At 43.3% G+C, this 18,496-nt stretch overlaps 1 protein-coding gene and 1 long non-coding RNA gene across 2 annotated transcripts; one reads left to right on the top strand and one right to left on the bottom strand.

Moving 5' to 3' along the window:
• Positions 1-2: 2 nt before the first annotated feature.
• LOC119013423 lies at positions 3-1,464 on the top strand. The gene is made up of 2 exons (XR_005072743.1): positions 3-138; positions 339-1,464. It is a non-coding gene; the product is annotated as an uncharacterized LOC119013423 (long non-coding RNA).
• LOC119013419 (extracellular serine/threonine protein kinase FAM20C-like) lies at positions 260-17,564 on the bottom strand. The gene is made up of 12 exons (XM_037087936.1): positions 17,543-17,564; positions 15,546-16,103; positions 14,110-14,288; positions 6,147-6,225; positions 5,915-6,007; positions 5,647-5,762; positions 5,345-5,525; positions 3,385-3,494; positions 3,061-3,142; positions 2,859-2,918; positions 2,474-2,752; positions 260-384 (listed from the first exon to the last, which is right to left on the bottom strand). Exons 2-11 carry the CDS (start codon positions 16,100-16,102, stop codon positions 2,494-2,496), a joined length of 1,716 nt encoding a protein of 571 aa, XP_036943831.1. The 5' UTR covers position 16,103; positions 17,543-17,564; the 3' UTR covers positions 260-384; positions 2,474-2,493.
• Between the last annotated feature and the right edge of the window lie 932 nt (positions 17,565-18,496).

Raw genomic sequence — 18,496 nt, 5'->3', positions numbered from 1 at the left:
TTATAGTTCTTGCGTCAAGTCGCAGTTCTGCTCTTGTGCCAGCAGAGGTCGCCATCCACCACAGAGAGACTGAATCCTTTGTAGCTCCTGACCTGGGCTTGTAGTTTTTCACCTGGGATTTGTAGTTCTTATCTTGAGGTTTGTAGTTCTTTTCCCGGGGGTTGTAGTTCTCGTCCTGGGGTTTGTAGTTCTTGGATGTTTTAGCAAGGCTTGGGTGACATGACTTAAGGTTAAAGCTTGTGCAAATGTCAAAATGTAGTAGTAAACTCATCAGTTCCTCAGTATGTTTCGATCATACAGGGATCAACAGAATCATCCTGTCTTAACTGTCTGTGCAGGATCCAGCAGAGGCTTTCAGGGCACATGCAGAGGGCCTTCCTGTCACTACCGGGCAGAGGAGAGAAGAACAGCCAAAGGGAGTGCTAGAACCAACAAAAAAAGTCCCTCATAGTCGCTTTAAACAACACCAACACTCCCCCAGGGAAATCCCAGTCCAGGGAGAAACAGCCAATAAAGCTGCCCAGTTAACTTATTAGCTTATTAGCCAAAACAGCTACAATTAGCAGCAGTTAGGAGTTGCTCAGTTACGCTGCCCCCTGTTTTCTTTAGAGCATGAGTGTGGTCAGTTCTTACGTACTGCACCTTTAACATATATTTTCAAATACAAAAATATGCTCTTAACATGATGACTTGTTTCACTATGAGAATGTGATCCATTTATGCATACTTCATTTGGAAAATCTAGAAGAACTGTATGATTAAATCATTATGTTTTTACTTGTTTTTTATTCCTCAACTTAATGGCGCTTTAGAGACTAATTTGAATTTTTTACTCCACTACATGTAATGGATAACTTTGTTTTTAGTTACTTTTAACAGTTTCAGATTAATAACTTAAATTGATCACATACCATTTGGTAAATCACTGGTGTCAGATCAGCACTCATAATCGGGCGACATACATATGTCAGTTAGTGTTGAAAGGTAAAAATGGTGCTGGAGCATCTTAAATAAAATACATTCTGAAGTCAGTCACAGAAGCAAATTAGGAAAAACTGTGAAGAACTTTGGGAAAATCAAGAGAAAACAGCAGATCCGTACCACCTGTATCTGAACAGGCCGACTGAGGAGGCTGACGGGTCTGCAGGGATAAAAATCATCCACCGTCAGTGGAGTCCCAGGCAGCCTCTCCCTCTAGGGTTTGAAGTTATACTGTAGATACCACAAGATAAAGATCGACGGAGCAAAAAAACCTCTATTCCCATATCTATTCTCCTGGCAGTGACTCAAGACATGGAGATATATGTAGGAGTCTGGGAAAAACATGGTCCAGGGGCTTAGAAATACTTGTGGGTGTACACTACAGAGCATCAACTGATTATTTTTATGACATTTGTCGACATGCACATTAAATGTTTGTCTGCACTGTCGTGACACTGATATTGACTGCTACAGACGACATAAGACTGCTGTTGTCTTTGTTTATCTGTTGTTTTTAATGTGTCTTTATGTTCTGTGTTGTACCACAAACGCCTCTCAGAGGACATTAAGGTCATAAATTATATGAGTGAGACGTCATCGATGCCCAGGGGGGTATCGACATATTGACCTCGCAGCATGTGGGGTAATAGCTAACATTTGGTATATGTTATACATAAAGTAATTAAAATTAGCACATATTTAACAGCTCTTGATTTTGTTTTTTTGTGCTGAAGTAAAATTTAAAATCCATGACCTTCACTTGAGACATAGTGTTTCTGCACAATGGTATTTTAAAGACTCCAAACCACTGAAAATCGCGGCCCCTAAATGATTAAAGAGACGAGAAAATAAATTAGGTTCACCTTTTCAGACTTTTCTCAAATTGCTCTGCTTTTTCTTATAAAATACTGCATGCCATACCTCTGCAAATATCCTTAAAATTTAACAAAATCCATATTCATCAATCACACAGACTGACTCTCAGGGTTAAGGCATATTACTTTCAGCTGCTTTCAGCTCATACTTTTTCAGCATAAAAGCCGGCGGTTGAGACGTGAAGTCAGCACACTGAGCTGAACCATTTTATTCAGGTTAATTCATTAGAAAACCTAAAGGTGCATTATGTAAGAATCGGCTACCTGTCAAATTCATACTCAAACAAATAATTTGGGTTAGCATATCACCAGAGTAACCGCTAACTGCTGCTAGCTGTAGCTGACGTTAGCTCAGTGAGCTGTACAGCTAGCGGTTTGGACTAGGAGTGCGGGCACCAGAGGAGTGAAGGTGCCTGCACTGCTAGCACAGGGGGCTTGGACTGTGATGCCAGGTGGCTAGCCTGTTAGCATGCGTACTTCAGTACACAGACATCATCTATGACGTCAAAACCGCTTTTTGATCACATTCTGTTGATCATTTTAGTTACTTTTGAACAACTAAAATTCTTACATACTGCACCTTCAATAATGGAAAACAAAAACATTTCCACACCGACATGATTTAGAGCTCTTTTCCTCAGTCGGGCTGTTGATTGAAGTCTTCATCATCTCCTTCCAAGTCGTTGTAAATTACTTCTCTGTGCTGACGCTGACAGGTCTGCACCACCTGCAGGATGGCTGCCAGGCGCCGGTCCAGAGCAGAGAGGTGCGGCTCAGAGAGGAGGGGGGCAGTGGCAGCCAGAGGGTCCTGAACCAGCGACTCCCGCATGACATCACTCAGACGGACGGCGGGGAGGGACAACAGGCGCAAGCGGAGGAGGGTGGACCGACGGATCCTACGTGAAAAAAGGACAAAAAGGACATTTACACAAGTTTCCACAGCACTACTTACTCACTTGAATATTTGCAGTTTATTTCATCCACCCTCTCATATTGCTTCACCTGCAACACTGCTTCAGAGGAGTCAGAATAGTTGGCTCATCCCGAGAGTGACGCCCAAACCTGTAAAACACGGGACAGTCGTGAGAAACAAAGGCCCATAAATAAGATATTCCCACCGTGGCTGACGCTGTTAGAAACAGACAATTAGAGCTGTTGCAGCTGGCTGAGCTGAGACGAGTCAGCAGATGTTCGTGGTACTCACGCCCGGCCGTTATCAAGGTGCAGCAGAAAAGTCTCATTGCCAAATTTCTCAAACGTCTCATAGTGATGTCTGTCCATGTTGCCTTTGAATGAAAAACACTCATGTTTATTTTAGGCCATGTGAGAGACATTTTGTAGAAGTGAAAAGAAGACATGAGAAGTTAAGAAAGACATTTGCTGCATTAACATGGGAGATAATACTCTGATTTCATCGTCTACATATTTTGAGTTTCCCTTTCCCTCTTTACACGTCACTGACCGCCAGATTACACTGCCTATAATCCCCATCATGATTGCCAGCTGAGTCTGAAAAACAGAGGCTCACTCATGAGGAAGTCCAGTATGGCCATATCTATGAGATCCACCAGTCTGGTGCCGTGATTGTAAGGAGGCGTCTGTTTCACTTTGTCACAGTAGGCCGGGTCCTTCTCCCACCTGGGAACAACAATGCAATTACGCAGAGGCAAACACACACAACAAGGGCCAAAACATGCTGTTTGGCTCAGCTTATCTGGTAATGTGAGGGGTTTACACATCTTTTCTTAGGCCTCCTGAACTGCCAACAGACTCACCGGGATACTATCTAACATGGTTGATATTTTAAAATCTGAATGATTACACCTGTATTTCCCGAGCCGTACCATAACAACCAATGAGAGAGGCATCCTGGAGCAGCTGACGGTGCACATTCTAGCCCTCGAGGCTAATGTTAGCTAGTATACTACTGTTGACAGTAATTGTTGCACCATGCTTCAGTTCATTTTCCCCGTGAGATCACGTGAGTGGGATTACATGTGAGCCCAGCTTCAGTCCACAGAGCCATTGAGCTAGAGTGCTGAACCGCTGTATTATAATATCGAACATGGTGCAAGCACCAAATGTGGCACTGCACTTCATTTGGTCCTTAGCAACAAGCCTGCCAAGTGTGAAGTAGATCTAATTAATGGTTCTCAAGGTATGTGTATAAACAGACAGGCAACATCAGGCTCTTTTCTTTTCTTACTGCTGAGGGATTCTTTTGCAAACACTTTAATGAGTTTTGGTGATAAGTTTGAGTTTTATCAGTGATTGGTTTGTCATTGTCTGGAGGCCATCACAAGTTGAAGACACACTGAAGGTGCAATATGTAGGAATTTTAGTTGAAAATATTCAAAAATGTTGACCACAATCATCAACAGAATGTGAAGAAATAATCGTTTTGACATCATGATGTCCATGTTTTGTGCTGTAGAGATATCTACTAGTGTCTGCATTTTAACCAGTTAGCTACAGCCCGTTCCAGTCACAGTCAGTCGGTCCCTGTGCTAGTGGTGTAAAAACTAGTGCCGGTTGACCACTAAACGCATAGTTATTTGGGCTAACAGCAACAATAGTTACCAGCAGTTAGTGGTTCCTCTGTTGATATGCTGCCGCCTGTTTGTTCTGAACACAAATTCGACAGGTGGACAGTTTTTACATATTGCACCTTTAATGTGAGCTCCTGCACACACACACCTGCCTAAAAATAAAACCTGCAAGAGAAATATTTAAAAATGTGCAAAACGTTCTCCAACAGTCTATAACAGCCTCATTCACACAGTTACACTCACAATGAGTTCCATGTATTGACATCAATAGTGTTGACTGACTTTGACTTGACTGTCTTTGTGTAAACCACAAATTTAATGTTGTGTTGCAGTTTTTGATTCACTCCACTGGGGGGCAGCTAAGACTCATGATTCTACATCCACTGAGAACCCCACAGACGACAAGGTAGAAACATTTCAATATGAACCCCATCAGCTACAAGTTAGTGCAGGGACAGTGCACCTCAAAATAAAAACAACAAAACAGTGTTTTCCTCTTTCCTGTACTGCTATCTGTCCATCATGATTGTTAAGTTATGAGCCGCTGAGCTTTGGAGATATCTGCTGTAGATATGTCTGCCCTCTCTTGAGTATAACAGAATTAGATGGTGTTTGCAAAATTTGTTAGCTTAGTTAGCTCAGTCAGCTGACATCTCGTCCATGCACACTTCCTCCTGCACGGTCGGTCGATATCTCCAAAACACTGCAGCTCAAACCAAAACACCATACATGGACTAAAAGCAGTATATGCATGTTGGATTTTCGGGCGAACTATTCCTTTAAAGCAGACACTCAAATGGAGGCGGACAGAATAAGATGACTGTCTGTTTGAATTGTTATTATTAGCACATATGCTATTAACAACAGTGATGACATGACCGCTGACACCTTTAATACCTTTAACCAAAGCTACCGATAAGACTCAGACGGTACACCCACTGTGCTAGCTTGGTGCGGCTGTAGGAGCGTCTCCATGGCGACCTCCAGGACCTGCGGGGAGCGAGGGTGAGGTCAGGTAGCATGGCGGCCAGGGAAACCTCCAGTGCATGTGGCCGCCCGCACACTGGGTGCTCTAATGAACAGTAGTACTCGCACTGGCCGTAGAAGCACACATTTCCCACTAGAAGGAGTCAGACAGGACGACAGCTTGAGTTTAGCGGTCGGGAAGATTGAACGCGCTAGTGTTTCGGTTTTGCTTTGTGGACGAGCAGCTGGGTGCAGGCGTGGAAATAAACACATACCAGGGGAAGTGAAGAAGGTCCTGGACAGCTTGTGGTCGGTGGTGATCTCTCTGACCTCTGAGGTGACGTTGATGAGGCGGCCGACCACCGGAGGCACCCTGTTGAAGCCCAGCAATCTGAGAAAGGACGAGGTAGAGAGACCGGATCATGGGCAAGAGCTTTGTGAATGAATCATTCCAGTGTTGGACCGGTGACCCGGTGGCGACTGAATGAACTGTCCGCCCTGCGGGACACCTGCTGCCTGCTGACACAGCACAGACTCCGTTACCTGTCGAGGTGGAAGGCAGCGATCTCTGCGTTGTGTCTTTCAAAGTCGGAGAAGTAGAAGAGGTTCCCATCCGTCTCTGCATCTCTGGACTGTCTGTGCAACAAGAACACGTACAAGCACGAATGCACAAGGCTCAGTGTTGAAGTGCTTGCAAAATCTGTGACCTCTACACTGTAGAACCAGAGCAACGCAAACACAGTCATTTCTGTTTTCAGCAGCAGTGGTGTCTTACTTCATGGGTTTCAGCAGAGCTTGTCCGTAGTTTGGGAACGACATGAGCAGTTTGAGCTGGGTGCCGCCCGTCTTCTGAACTGAAAGATACAAATAAAGTGAGGAGCGTGTGATAATAGTCAGCCCAGTCGCCAGTATCAAATGTTGCCATCAGAATCACAAACAGAATTTCCTTTATTTGTCCCGCAAACGGGGGCATTTCTTCATCACAGCAGCCAGAGGACAACGGTGTTGTGATAAACAATAATAACAGTAAAAGAATAAACAATACAATAAAAAAAAGTCAGAAATAGGAAGAGTGTAACAGACTGCCACTCGCGCAGCACCATCTTGTTCGATTCGTCATTGTATGTTCCTGCAAACCACGCATAGGAAAACTTTGTACGCAACTTGTCAGCATTTCTACAATACCCCAGTGTCAAGTGTAATTATTTTGCTGCATGTTCTTACTCAGTATTAGTCCTTGTAATGTCTACAATAAATACAGTCGATGCAGTAATTAAACAAAGCGAACTAACACGTGTCACACATGTCTGATTACATGTTACAAGAAATAATGCAAATAACGAAGATTCTCAGCAGCCATGGTGTGACAGCATGTCACTAGTTTGAGGACTTCTGTTTAGATGAATCTTGCAGTGACCTCAAGTTAACACCTTTAAGGTGTCTAAAAGTAATTTCACAACATGTGTCTGATCTTTTGAGATTAGATTCCTTGGTACAGAGCCGAATGCATCGAAGTTTCCTGTGATGACGAGATAAAGAAGTCGCGTTCCTGCAATCACTAATGACAAGCTGCTGCTGAGGGTTGATATAGAGATAACCAGGTGAGAGGTGTCAGTGTTTGCTCGTCCACAGAGCAGAATGGCTGCAGTCGCAGAGCTCTCCTTCCTGCTGTTTGCTCTCATCAGCAACATTCATGCAGGGGAACGTATCGTTATCAAAAAGGAATCGGACTTTTACATCTTCAGGCCCCCCAAGGAGGCCGACTCCTGCCTGATCTCCAGATTTGTTGGCGAGGAGAAGCTCGTCCTGTGGAATACGTCTGCCCTCTTGTCCCAGAACCCCACAGTGCCTGAAGACTTGAAACGACGACTGTCAGTTGTCCACAGAGACACTATTTCTTCTTACATGATCCGGAACCTGATCCATTCAGACTCCGGCAAGTACCAAGAGAAGTGTTGGGGCAACGTGACATATGAGGACAACATCACTATTATTGTTTGTAGCGCGAGAAATGAATACAAACAAATTCAAGTCAGAGTTGGAGAAACAGTGGACCTGCCGTGTGAGGGAGCGGCTGACAATCTGGACATCCAGTGGCTCAAGAGTGATTCTGAAAATGAGAAGGACATTTGGACAAGAGTTTTTGGGGACAGTTTAACAACGGTGATGGACGACGTTGTTGAAGGAAGATCCCAAGTGGTGAAAACCTCATCAGGACTCCGTATTTACAACATCACGTTAACATGGTTAAAAGTTTACACGTGTCTGGTGATGAACCAACAGCAGTGCGTCAGCAGTGACATTGTGGAGTTAAAACCACCACGGGAGTGGATCCTCCACTCAGTGGGAGAGACAGCGGTGTTACAGTGCCCTGCTGCTGAGTTCACTGACAACCAGCCTCCACTTTGGACAAAGTATAATGAGAACTGCTCTAACTCTTACTCAGAGGTGGGAAAAAACTACTCACTGGTGCTTTCATCACTTCAGTTACATCACTCAGGTTTATACTATTGCACAATCTGCAACCATGTTCAGCAGTATAACCTGGTGGTGTGCCCCAGATCTGGCCCACCTGCTGTCCAGCTCTTCTCAGAAGGAGACGATGTCACTGTCAGATGCAGAGGTTGGGAAGAGGGTAGCTGGCACTATTGGTTCATCAAGTCAAACCAAACAGATGGCAGACTCTTGAGTGATAGTGATTTAGAATCTGATTCTGATCTGAAGAGCAGACTGAACATATTTTACAGTGATGGCTTGTTGATTCTCTCTATTGCCTCACTGGAAGACTCAGGAGAGTACTGGTGTGTCGTGATTGACCCAGACGAGCGCTGTTTGTCATCATCCAAAACTCTTCTGAAGTCCAGAGAGCCCCCTGGGACGGACCTCACCCTCTACACGGTGAGATCTTCACTGCTCCCTGGTCTGCTGGTGATCCTCTGTGTCGCTGTGGTGGCTGTGAACCAGAAGACCAGGAGAGGAGAGCAGCGTCCAGCTCAGACAGACAGTTCATAAACAAACTGTATGTTCAGTCTTACTCATCATTATGGTTTATCACCTGCTGTACATGTTAGTACTTAGTTCTCTTCACCTTAAATACCGGATGTTCTGTATTATATTATATTATATTATATTATATTATATTATATTATATTATATTATATTATATTATATATGTTGATTGTGACCAAATTCATGCAGACATATTTGAACTTGAGAGAAAGATGGAGACAGATTATTGTTGTTATTATTATTACTATTAATAGTAATACCAGTCACAGTCACAGTTGTAGTATTAATGAGCTGCACAGTATTTATTAACATTTACAAAGTATTATTAACATCAGTTACCGCGTAACAATTAACAAGTGCTCAGTAAAACTATAAACCTTAATTTTAATTAACCACACATTTACTATTTATTAATCATGTTCATTACAAAACAGTTTCCAAACGAGGTTGTCACAATAAAGAAAATGTTATTGATATTGATAGCATGGGAATAAATAGCTGACAGTTATAATATTAATAACAATAATAACAGAAATACAAATAATAATTTTAAGGATGTCCCCTCAGTTTCTGTACTGCTTTGTGTATAGTGATGTTCAATAATAATAATAATAGGCAGTAGTGTTGTTAGTGCTGTGTAACTGTTATTATACTCGGGTCTATATCTGTCATCTGTATAAATAAATAATACACATTGATTCTCAGTTTTTACTGTCTTGATTGTTACTTCTGATTGTAATTATTGTAAGTAACCAATCTCTCAGTGTGCAAAATATATCTTAAAGTCAGATCATGTTATATAAATATTATAACATGATACTGAAGTGTTTTTCTTTTTGTGGCGTGTCAGTAACACGTTTCTGTAGCTCTGAATTTTGTCTTTTGCATCTCAACTCTTTAAAAATGTTCAGAAATAGAATGGAAACATTCATCTGTAGTATCTTATGATAACCATCATTAATAAATACACTTTTTCATAATTATTTCACTGTGAACAAATAATGATCTGCTTTATGAACAATTTATTGACAACTTGTTTATTGTAGAGTTGCAACTGATATAACACTTAATATTATTATTTACTATTTATTAACGCATAAATAATTCATACATACTGTGTAGTTCATCTGTAAACATGATTTAGATGATATTATAAAGTTGCCTGATGAACCTCTACAGTTGCTTGATGAATGATGCATAAAGCATCTCATCGTTTATCCGCAGTGAAATGATGATTAACTACAGTTTTATTCATTATACATTTAACATTTATTAATGATGGTTATTATAATGTGTTATGTATTGATCAAACAATCATTTATATGGAAACACTGATTAGAAATGACAAACATAATCAGGTTAAAAAGAGCTTTTATCATTTTAAATATACTTTGAACATTTTACTGTTTTTTATTTCATAAATTATATTTAAAAATAAAATTATTTTGCTGCATGTTCTTACTCAGTCCTTGTAATGTCTGCAATAAATAAAGTTGATCAGTATTGACAGCTGATCAAGCGCAATGTTTCTTTTGTTTTATTGATGCAGTAATTAAACAAAGCGAACTAACACGTGTCACACATGTCTGATTACATGTTACAAGAAATAACGCAAATAACGAAGATTCTCAGCAGCCATGGTGTGACAGCATGTCCCTAGTTTGAGGACTTCTGTTTAGATGAATCTTGCAGTGACCTCAAGTTAACACCTTTAAGGTGTCTAAAAGTCATTTCACAACATGAGATTAGATTCCCCCCTTAGGGGAAAACAGCAACATCCTGCGACCATCACGGATTAAGCGGAAATAAAATGAAACGAACGAAACGAGATTAGATTCCTTGGTACAGAGCTGAATGCATCAAAGTTTCTTGTGATGATGAGATAAAGAGGTCACATTTCCCCCAACCGCTAATGAGGGCTGATATAGAGATAACCGGGTAAGAGGTGTGAGAAATGACATAGTTTGTCCAATCAGTAATTAATGTGCATTTAAGAACAGCATCAGAATGTGAGAGGAGGAGGGGAGAATGCCTTTTGACTGAGGTGTCAGAAAGCCACATGTGGAGCAATTCTCCACATGGGAGGTTACATGAAGGTAGATAGGATGACATTTACTGTCATAACATCAACGGGTCACTCTCCTGGCAAGACTCCTGGCATGGTCAACCCAAATCTCAGGGAGGGGGGTCACTGTTTTGGGAAGAGGTGATTGATGACTGTTGTAAATGAAGGTAACTTCCTCTCTGATACATATTGAAGTCAGTAACGTTTGGAGAGGTGGAGGGAACGTTCTGACCTTCCTTCCATACGGCATGGATTAAAGAGATCTTAAGTCTAAAATTCTTTGGAGACATAGCAACTCTCAACCTCACGAGGAGATTTTTCCACTACATTTGGTGACGAGGATTTGGGATTGGATGATCTGCTGATGGACACCTGAGCCTGGACTGAAGGCTGAACTGTCGACAGGAGTCTGAAGGAGACTCAGGGAAAGTTCGGCTCTGACAAACGGAGGACTGGACCACCCCTGAAGTCAGGCACGGGTGCAGACAGTGGATGCTCCATCTAATAAGTGAAAATGGGCCAATGTGCAATAAAATATATACGAAATAAGAATAAAGAATGAACTTTGTGGGGACACTCAGTGACTGCTATACAGCCTGTATGTCACCAGACGCATCTGCACACAGGCCACGTCAACCGAACGAAATGAAGGAGGTTGCAGAGGAACCACCTGACACAAAGACTGGAGTTGGGTGGGCCACAGAGTGCTGGACAGAGATCGCAGCGGCTCTGGGTCAACATCGAACTATCAATGACCAGAAGACCGATGCTGCAGAGGGAAGGCGATGGGAACTCTGAGCTTAATCCGCAAGAAGGACGAGACCCGGAAGAATCTCATTGTTAATCCTATTATTAACACCAGCACACCCTCCATCTAGTCCACAACTGGGTACAGAACTTGGCTGCAATTTCACCCATGCGACACATAGACAAAGGAGCTCGGTGCATCACTGCCCAGTTTGCGATTTCAGCTCATTTTAAACACCACTGAGATCACGACACAGGGGCACCTCCGCCACTCTTCAAACAGCTGGGCGGCGTGAATGAGTTAAATCAAAGCTGCATGTGTTCTTTCAGGCGAACAAGGTCCCCGACATCCAGAAGAGGAGGCTTCTCTGGCTATCGCACGCCTCGCTTGTAGGAGCAGGTCCGGCTATTAATTCAGAAGATGTCAATCAAATCCTCTCATGTTTATTTATAACACCTGTTTCCAACTCTGATTAAAGGAAAACTAATCTGAGCGCAAATGTTTAAAGGTATTTACACCGCGGTGGGTGTTAAACATGAGAGAAAAAGGGATGACACAGCCACACAAAAATCAGCCTGTAGCTGAGATTAGTGCTTTAATCTGCAGCGTATAACACAAATCTCGATGTATTATTCATTCTGCGGCGCGCTGAAAACAGCGACAGGGCGTCTGAGACGAGCAAACAGAGAACGAGCGTGTGCCGACAAGAAGTGAAGCTGTGTGCCTGTGTGCGTTTAAGGATGTGTACAGCCGGTTTGTCGGTGTGGGTGAGTGTGTTTATGCGTGTGGATGCTGAGATAATAAGTTGTTGGGAGGATTATAGTCATGACCCGACAACAAAAGAATCAACAGAGCAGCAGATTTACTTTGTTAATAATTTTACGGCAGTCTCTTTTGTCTCGACCTTGGTGCTTTTGCATTTCATTTGGATTTTGGGAGTGGGCGTCGGTGTTGACTGAAGATCATGGTTCAGTCCAATACAGTCCAACACTGTAATCCACTACACCGCAGATATTCAGTTACTAATTCAACAGAGTGAGATATTAAAGCTGAGAAATGTAGATGGACCAGATGTTTTCAACAGCCTGTAACGGATTTTAAAGGGCTTTTATGTAGACAAATGATTTATAAAATAAATAATATATCTACAGAGCTTGTAGAAAGGAGCAGAAGAGAAGTATTTTCTCAAAAACACTGTTGCTGTCAATTAGTAATTTTCCAGTGTCAGTTTCTTCAATGTTTGTTGGGCCCAACATGAGTCTTTTTTAAAAATCTTTTAATTAATTGTTGACTCCAACTTCAAACAAGGTTCATCAGTCGATAATGATACCGCCGTTGGTATCGCGCAGCATCAGTGTTTTGTCAGCATCAAGAATCTTGATCAAATCTAAGTATGGAGTTCTAAAGTCTGTGAGCTGTGTATTGTACTGCCCTATTGTTAGCTAGCTAGTGTTAGCAACATTAACGCTAGCAAGCCGACATTAAAGTTTGCTTGCAAGCGCGAGCAACGTTAGCAAACATTTGCTTGCGTTTGGATGTGAATTCAGTGCAAGGGGTGAGAAGCCAACAACACCATCAGCGCCAAAAAACTCCATCTTTTCGAGCCTTTTTTAAAAGACCAAGCTTGAATCTTCAGTAGCAGTCAGATCTGGTTTATGTGAATATAATCACATCTATTAGCAAATGTGTGTGAGTCATACATAAACATATGTGCGATAAACTAAGTTTACATATTTTCTCATGTATTAGATATATGAATGCCGGGCTACTTGGATGTTGCCTCTGGGCTGGATGTGGCCCCCATCCGACACTCTGCAGCCTCACAAACCAATGTGAATCTGCAAATAGAGTTTTTAATGCAGCGTTAATTTGTCCGCCGTCCCACAAATGTCACACAGATATTCACATTGCGCACACAATCGGTACACTCCTCCTCCGTGTTAGCTTTTCTGCCTTCTGTCCTCGCACCTCGTGACTAAAAAAGATGTGTGGGGTCACTGATATGCTGAATCCTCCGGGGTTTATCCTCCCACCCTTTCATTCTGTGTTACTGTGACTTCATTGTGTTTGGATTCAGTGCCAGCCCAACTTATGTGTCTGCCTGAGGACCGACCTACGTGTGAAACTTTGTGTGAACGTGCGTTTGTGCTTCTAAAATCGTCCTCCTCACCGTTCTAAATATGAACTGTGGCGCAGCTCGCTGTGTTCTCTGAGTGAAACATTTAGCGCTGCCTCTGGCTCCTCGAAGATTAGCTCGTTGGAACAAAGGGATCCCAGTTAAAATGGAGAATGAGGGGCTGATTGATCAAATTTAAATGAGAGGCTTGTACTACTGGGATGATGCGGGGTGAGGATTAGGTCAGCTTCAGCTACTCTTCTGTTTTGAGCAGTGCGGTTGAACGGTGAAGTGAAGAGCTGGACTTCATCTTTGGGCCACCTCGAACCCAAACGCACAACAAGAAGCATAAAGAAGTGGCACTGACATTGAAAAATAGCAGTAGATAATCAAATTTAACTGTAATGCACATTCAAACCTAAACTAGACCTCCGATTAACTGGTTCCGTGGGTTGCCTTGTTTCAGCAAAAGCAAGTAAAGCTCCGATCCAGAACCTTAAATTAAGTGTTTTCATGAGTGGGTTGTGCAGATTTTGGCGGAGCGTGGATGATATTTAAAGAATGTGAATGTCGGCAGCATGTTTTCTAAATATTTCACACCAAGGTGCCAGTGACAAACAATCATATCTTAAAAAAGACTTCGACTTAGAAATAAAGACAGAATGATGATATCACTGGTGATCCTCCACCCTCCTCACTGCGTACCCCTCCTTTGCTTCTGGAGGCTCTCCCCTGACCCCGTCCCTCCTTCAGTCTGTCCTCTCACCTGTTCAACCCCCCCCCGCCCCTCATTTGCTCACCAGCACCGAGGATGCGCTGCGTTGCCAAGTAGTGAGTCAGGCCGGCCAGGTTGGGATCCTTCCTGTTGTACAGCTCCCAGCGAGAGATGCCCAGGTGGAACCGTAGCCAGGGAGGGTGGGTCTCCACGTCGCTCGTCCAGTCCACTTTGTCGTAGCCTTCCTCCTGACTGGCGCTCTGCCTTCAGGAGAGGAAGCGGAGGTGGTAAATACCTGACAGTTTAAGGGTTTGTTTCAGGTCAGCTCTGAGATATAATACAAGCTGTACTGGTGAATGTGTGATGATGAATTTGTAGTAAAATTCCACATGAAGCAACACTTTTGCAAGTAAAGCAACACATTACGGGCCATTACATTCATTTTGCAGAGCATCAGCGGTCTAAAGGCTGAGAGACATTAAAAATAAATATCCCCAAGAGTTATTATTCAGGAAATCTTTTCTCCGGGGCCACAGTCATTAACTGCACCATACAAACATCAGACTACTGCTACACACTCAACATTTCTGGCGTGTCAATGCTTTGAGCTAAATGCTAATGTCAGGGTGCTTAAACGCTCTCAGTAACAATAGCAGTGACGTTTAGCAGGTAAAAGGATGTTTAGACCTAAAATGTTCCCTGTCCGGGTTAAAGCTAGCATATTATCATGCTCTAGCACATAACACTGATTGCTATCTTAGTTTATGGCATTAGTATACAAACATTTTCTAATTCCTATGACAAAATATTTTTGAAATTCTTAGTCTTGTTTGTTATCTAGCTACTGTGATATTTTATAGGCTGATTAGCACTTAACATTTGTTAAAAAGATGGAGACATTCAGTGCAGTAGTTGTTGAGACATTTCAGTTTACAGCAAACACTGCCATCCTAAGAGCTTTATCAGCAAACAAATAGGCTTAAGATCTTATTTGTAAAGTGAACTGAAACCTTTAATATTTACATTATTATTGAAGACTGAAGAGCAGAGTACTGAGCGACTCAGCGCCTCACAGGCTCCTCAGCCTCGTCAATGACTATTCACTCAGAGACCAATGTTCAGGTAAGATACAGAGGAGGAGTCAAAAGCCAGCTGTTTTTGAAAAGCTACTCATCTCACAGGTGCCACCTGCAACTCTCGACAGAGATGATGTTATTGTATCCGCCAGCCAACAAACGTAATACAGATTTTCACATACCTCCTTTGACCTCACACCTCCTGACTAAAAGGGATTGTGGGTCGGCAGACAGTGAGCTGAATCCTACCCAGCCTTAGAACTCTTTCATTCTGTGTAAATGTCATTTCAATGTGTTTGGATTCAACGCGAGCCCAACTGATGTGTGTCTGAGGATCTGTCCACCTACACATAACATGTTCACTGTAGTTCGGTGTGTTCGCAAAGCTATGGATATGTTTTTTTTGACTTGATATGGATACATTTCCTCTGTCTGTGTCACTTACCACTGACTGTCACTATTGATTACTTCTTCCCCCTCCTCTTCTTCACTTCCTGTATCCCTCGCACGTTCATCTGTCTTCACCCTCAGCAGCCAATCGTCGTCCTGCAGCTCCGGGCGTGGCAGGTTGTACAGCGGGTGCTCGAACAACACCTCCAGCTTAGAGCGACCCTTGACCCTTGGAATCACTTTTCCAACTCCAGTCGCTTTCTTTTCCTTCACAGTTGCATCATCATTAGGCGAGTCTCTCCCCTCAGGGTGCGAGGTTTTGGCATTCGGTTTGTGATGCCCTTCCTCCTGGGGGACCGTTGGCAGTTCATGTGAGGAGGAGGAGGAGGCAGCTGAAGACGAGGAGGAGCGGGAGATAGCCTGATGGCGCTGAGTGTCTGTTCTTGGAACAGAGGAAGAGGAGGAAGAGGAGGAGGAGGAGGTGGGAAGTACACAGGCTGTCTGGAGGACGGAGAGACAAAATAATGCCAGAAGGAGGTGGAGAGCGAGGGACAGACACGCCAGACCCAAATAGATGGAGCGAGTGGATTGACGCAGGTGGAGTTTTATCATGCTGGAGGAAAAGAGAGGCAACAACAGGGAGACATTTAAAATCCAAACAGACTGTGAAGCCCTGCCAACCCTTCAAACCTGATCATGATGAAACATTTTGTGATGATTGCATTCCAGTTTGCACACACACACGCGCACATGCGCGCACACACACACACACACACACATACTGTACACACAGAGGAGTGGACAACATTTCAAAAACACCGGATGAATGAAAACTTTTAGTTTGATTTTGCTCTAAAGGAACTGAATAGCTCACAGAGGCTGGTGCATTCAGGTAAAAGCCAGTTAGCACAATACAGCAGTTTTAAAAGAGGCCATGCATACACTGGGAATTTAGGAGATTTTGAAATAAATGTGATGTAGTTATCAGTGCTGGTCACAGTATATATGAACTGATGGGGCAAATATAACAGCACAGAAAGCTGACAGCATATATGGATGAGACAAAGTGGCTGAATGACAGAAGTCAGTGGGAGATAAGCTGGTAAGAGGACTACAGGTCCATAGTCATGCTATCAGCTGTGAGGCTGAACAGCAGCACGCTCACACTGAGAATGCTAACATGTTAAGTGCGTGGAATGTTTATCATGTCAACTTTCTTGGTTAGGCTGCCAACATTGCCTGCTACTGGTGGGAATGTCACTTGACATGAGGGTTTATCCTCTGGGCACCATGAATATATCTGTAGCAATCACCCCAACACGTGTGAATCTCAGTAAGATTCATCACCTGGGAACCATGAATGTCTGAAGTGCAGACTGACCACGCTGCTAACATGCCTGAAGCGGTTTCTGTTGTATACCAGTGGACAAATGGAATGATATTGATTATCCTCCAGCAGGGAAATGGCGCACAGTGCTATGAATTGCTTATGGAATGCTAAAAAAATGTTAATTGCTGAAAGCCAAATGGTGTGTCCAACCGTCACCTGCTGTTGTCAGTGCCTGAACATGTTAGGTATGGGAGCCGCATTAGCTCCGGTTGTGTCATTTCACGTCTGCACGGTTGTGTAACAGCATTCAGAAAACCCCAGCGGAGCGGACGCCATGGTGCAAACCAATCTCCGGTGCTACATCCCACTTTCAAGGATGCAGTTAAACACCTGCTTCGGCCTCCTCGGTTTAAACACAACTGAGTCATTACGGGATGTGAAGTGTGAAGTGTAAACTAGAGGCTGTTCTCGGTCACATCGACAGGCGAGCCTCTAGAAGAACCACCACACATTTGAAGCCGTCAGACCGACAGGTGGACGGGCAGAGAGACTCATAAATACACACATCCACGCCGCGCTCATTAACCACAGAGCTGTCAGATAATCATTTACATCAAACCCTCAAAGAAAGAAAAGCTCACTAAGAAAATCAATACATTATTGAGCAGCTTGCTGCTCCCAAATTCCCTGTGTGGACCAGCAGTGCTGGAGGAATTACTCACATGTCTTTCCCATTTAAGTCCTTCTTTTCTTCTCCTGCTTTTTTATTCTGCTCCCCTTCCACTGTTAGTGAGGAAGATATTCAGAATTTGGTGGCATTTCCCCCCCCCACCTGGTAGGTTGCACGTGTATGTGTTTGTTATCTTGCAGTCACTGCAATCTAAACAGAAACAAGAGGACGGCTGTGTTGCGGTTGCGGTGACCTGTGTCTTTGTGACCCACAGCTCAGAGCAAATGGAATCAGTACATACTGCCAAATGATTTTTTAAATCCGCCTGGATCGATAGTAATAGTGTGCAAGAAGCTTACATAATGTGGTGTGGTGGGCTGGGAAAAAAAAACAACTTTACTTTTCCTCTCTCAAAAGCAAGAAAACATTTGGTGCTTTTCTCCCTTTCTTAAAGATTTCTGTCTCTGGGTCTGACATTTCAGAGGCCAATCGATGTTTTCTTCATTCATTTGGCTCTTTTTCGTGGAGCACAATGGTCGGCTTCAACACTCAGGGAGAGTATCAGAGATGTCAAGAGCTGCGAGCTCGATCTCCTGTTACAAACCGGCGCATTAAAGCGCGCGCAGGGGACCATGCAGAGTAATCAATTCGTATTCTGAGGGAGCCCAGATTAAATCAAATATTCATCTCTTTAACGGTGTCTTTGAACCTGTCCTCTGTTCTTCCCTCCGTCCCCCCACGTTTTTTGTCCTAACCATCCATTACAATCTCCCGCAGTGCCTTTAAATCCTTCTCTCTGAGTTTGAACATTTTCTGTCCTGTGAGGGTTGAAAAATCATTCTCTCGCCTTCTGCTAATTAGAAAACTATACTGTTAATTAGCCAACTTTGCTCGGAGAGAGAAAATGCATTATGCATGTTGCTGCAGGTCCCGGGGGGATAGGCTGTTTTCCGAACCTGAGGCGGCGTGTCGCGGCTTAACATGCAGCGCCTGAGTGTTTCGTTGC

This window comes from Acanthopagrus latus, chromosome 23 (assembly GCF_904848185.1).
Source record: "Acanthopagrus latus isolate v.2019 chromosome 23, fAcaLat1.1, whole genome shotgun sequence".
Classification (NCBI taxonomy): domain Eukaryota; kingdom Metazoa; phylum Chordata; class Actinopteri; order Spariformes; family Sparidae; genus Acanthopagrus; species Acanthopagrus latus.
The sequence above is the reverse complement of the archived record's forward strand: the minus strand, read 5'-3'. Positions and strand labels throughout refer to the sequence as shown.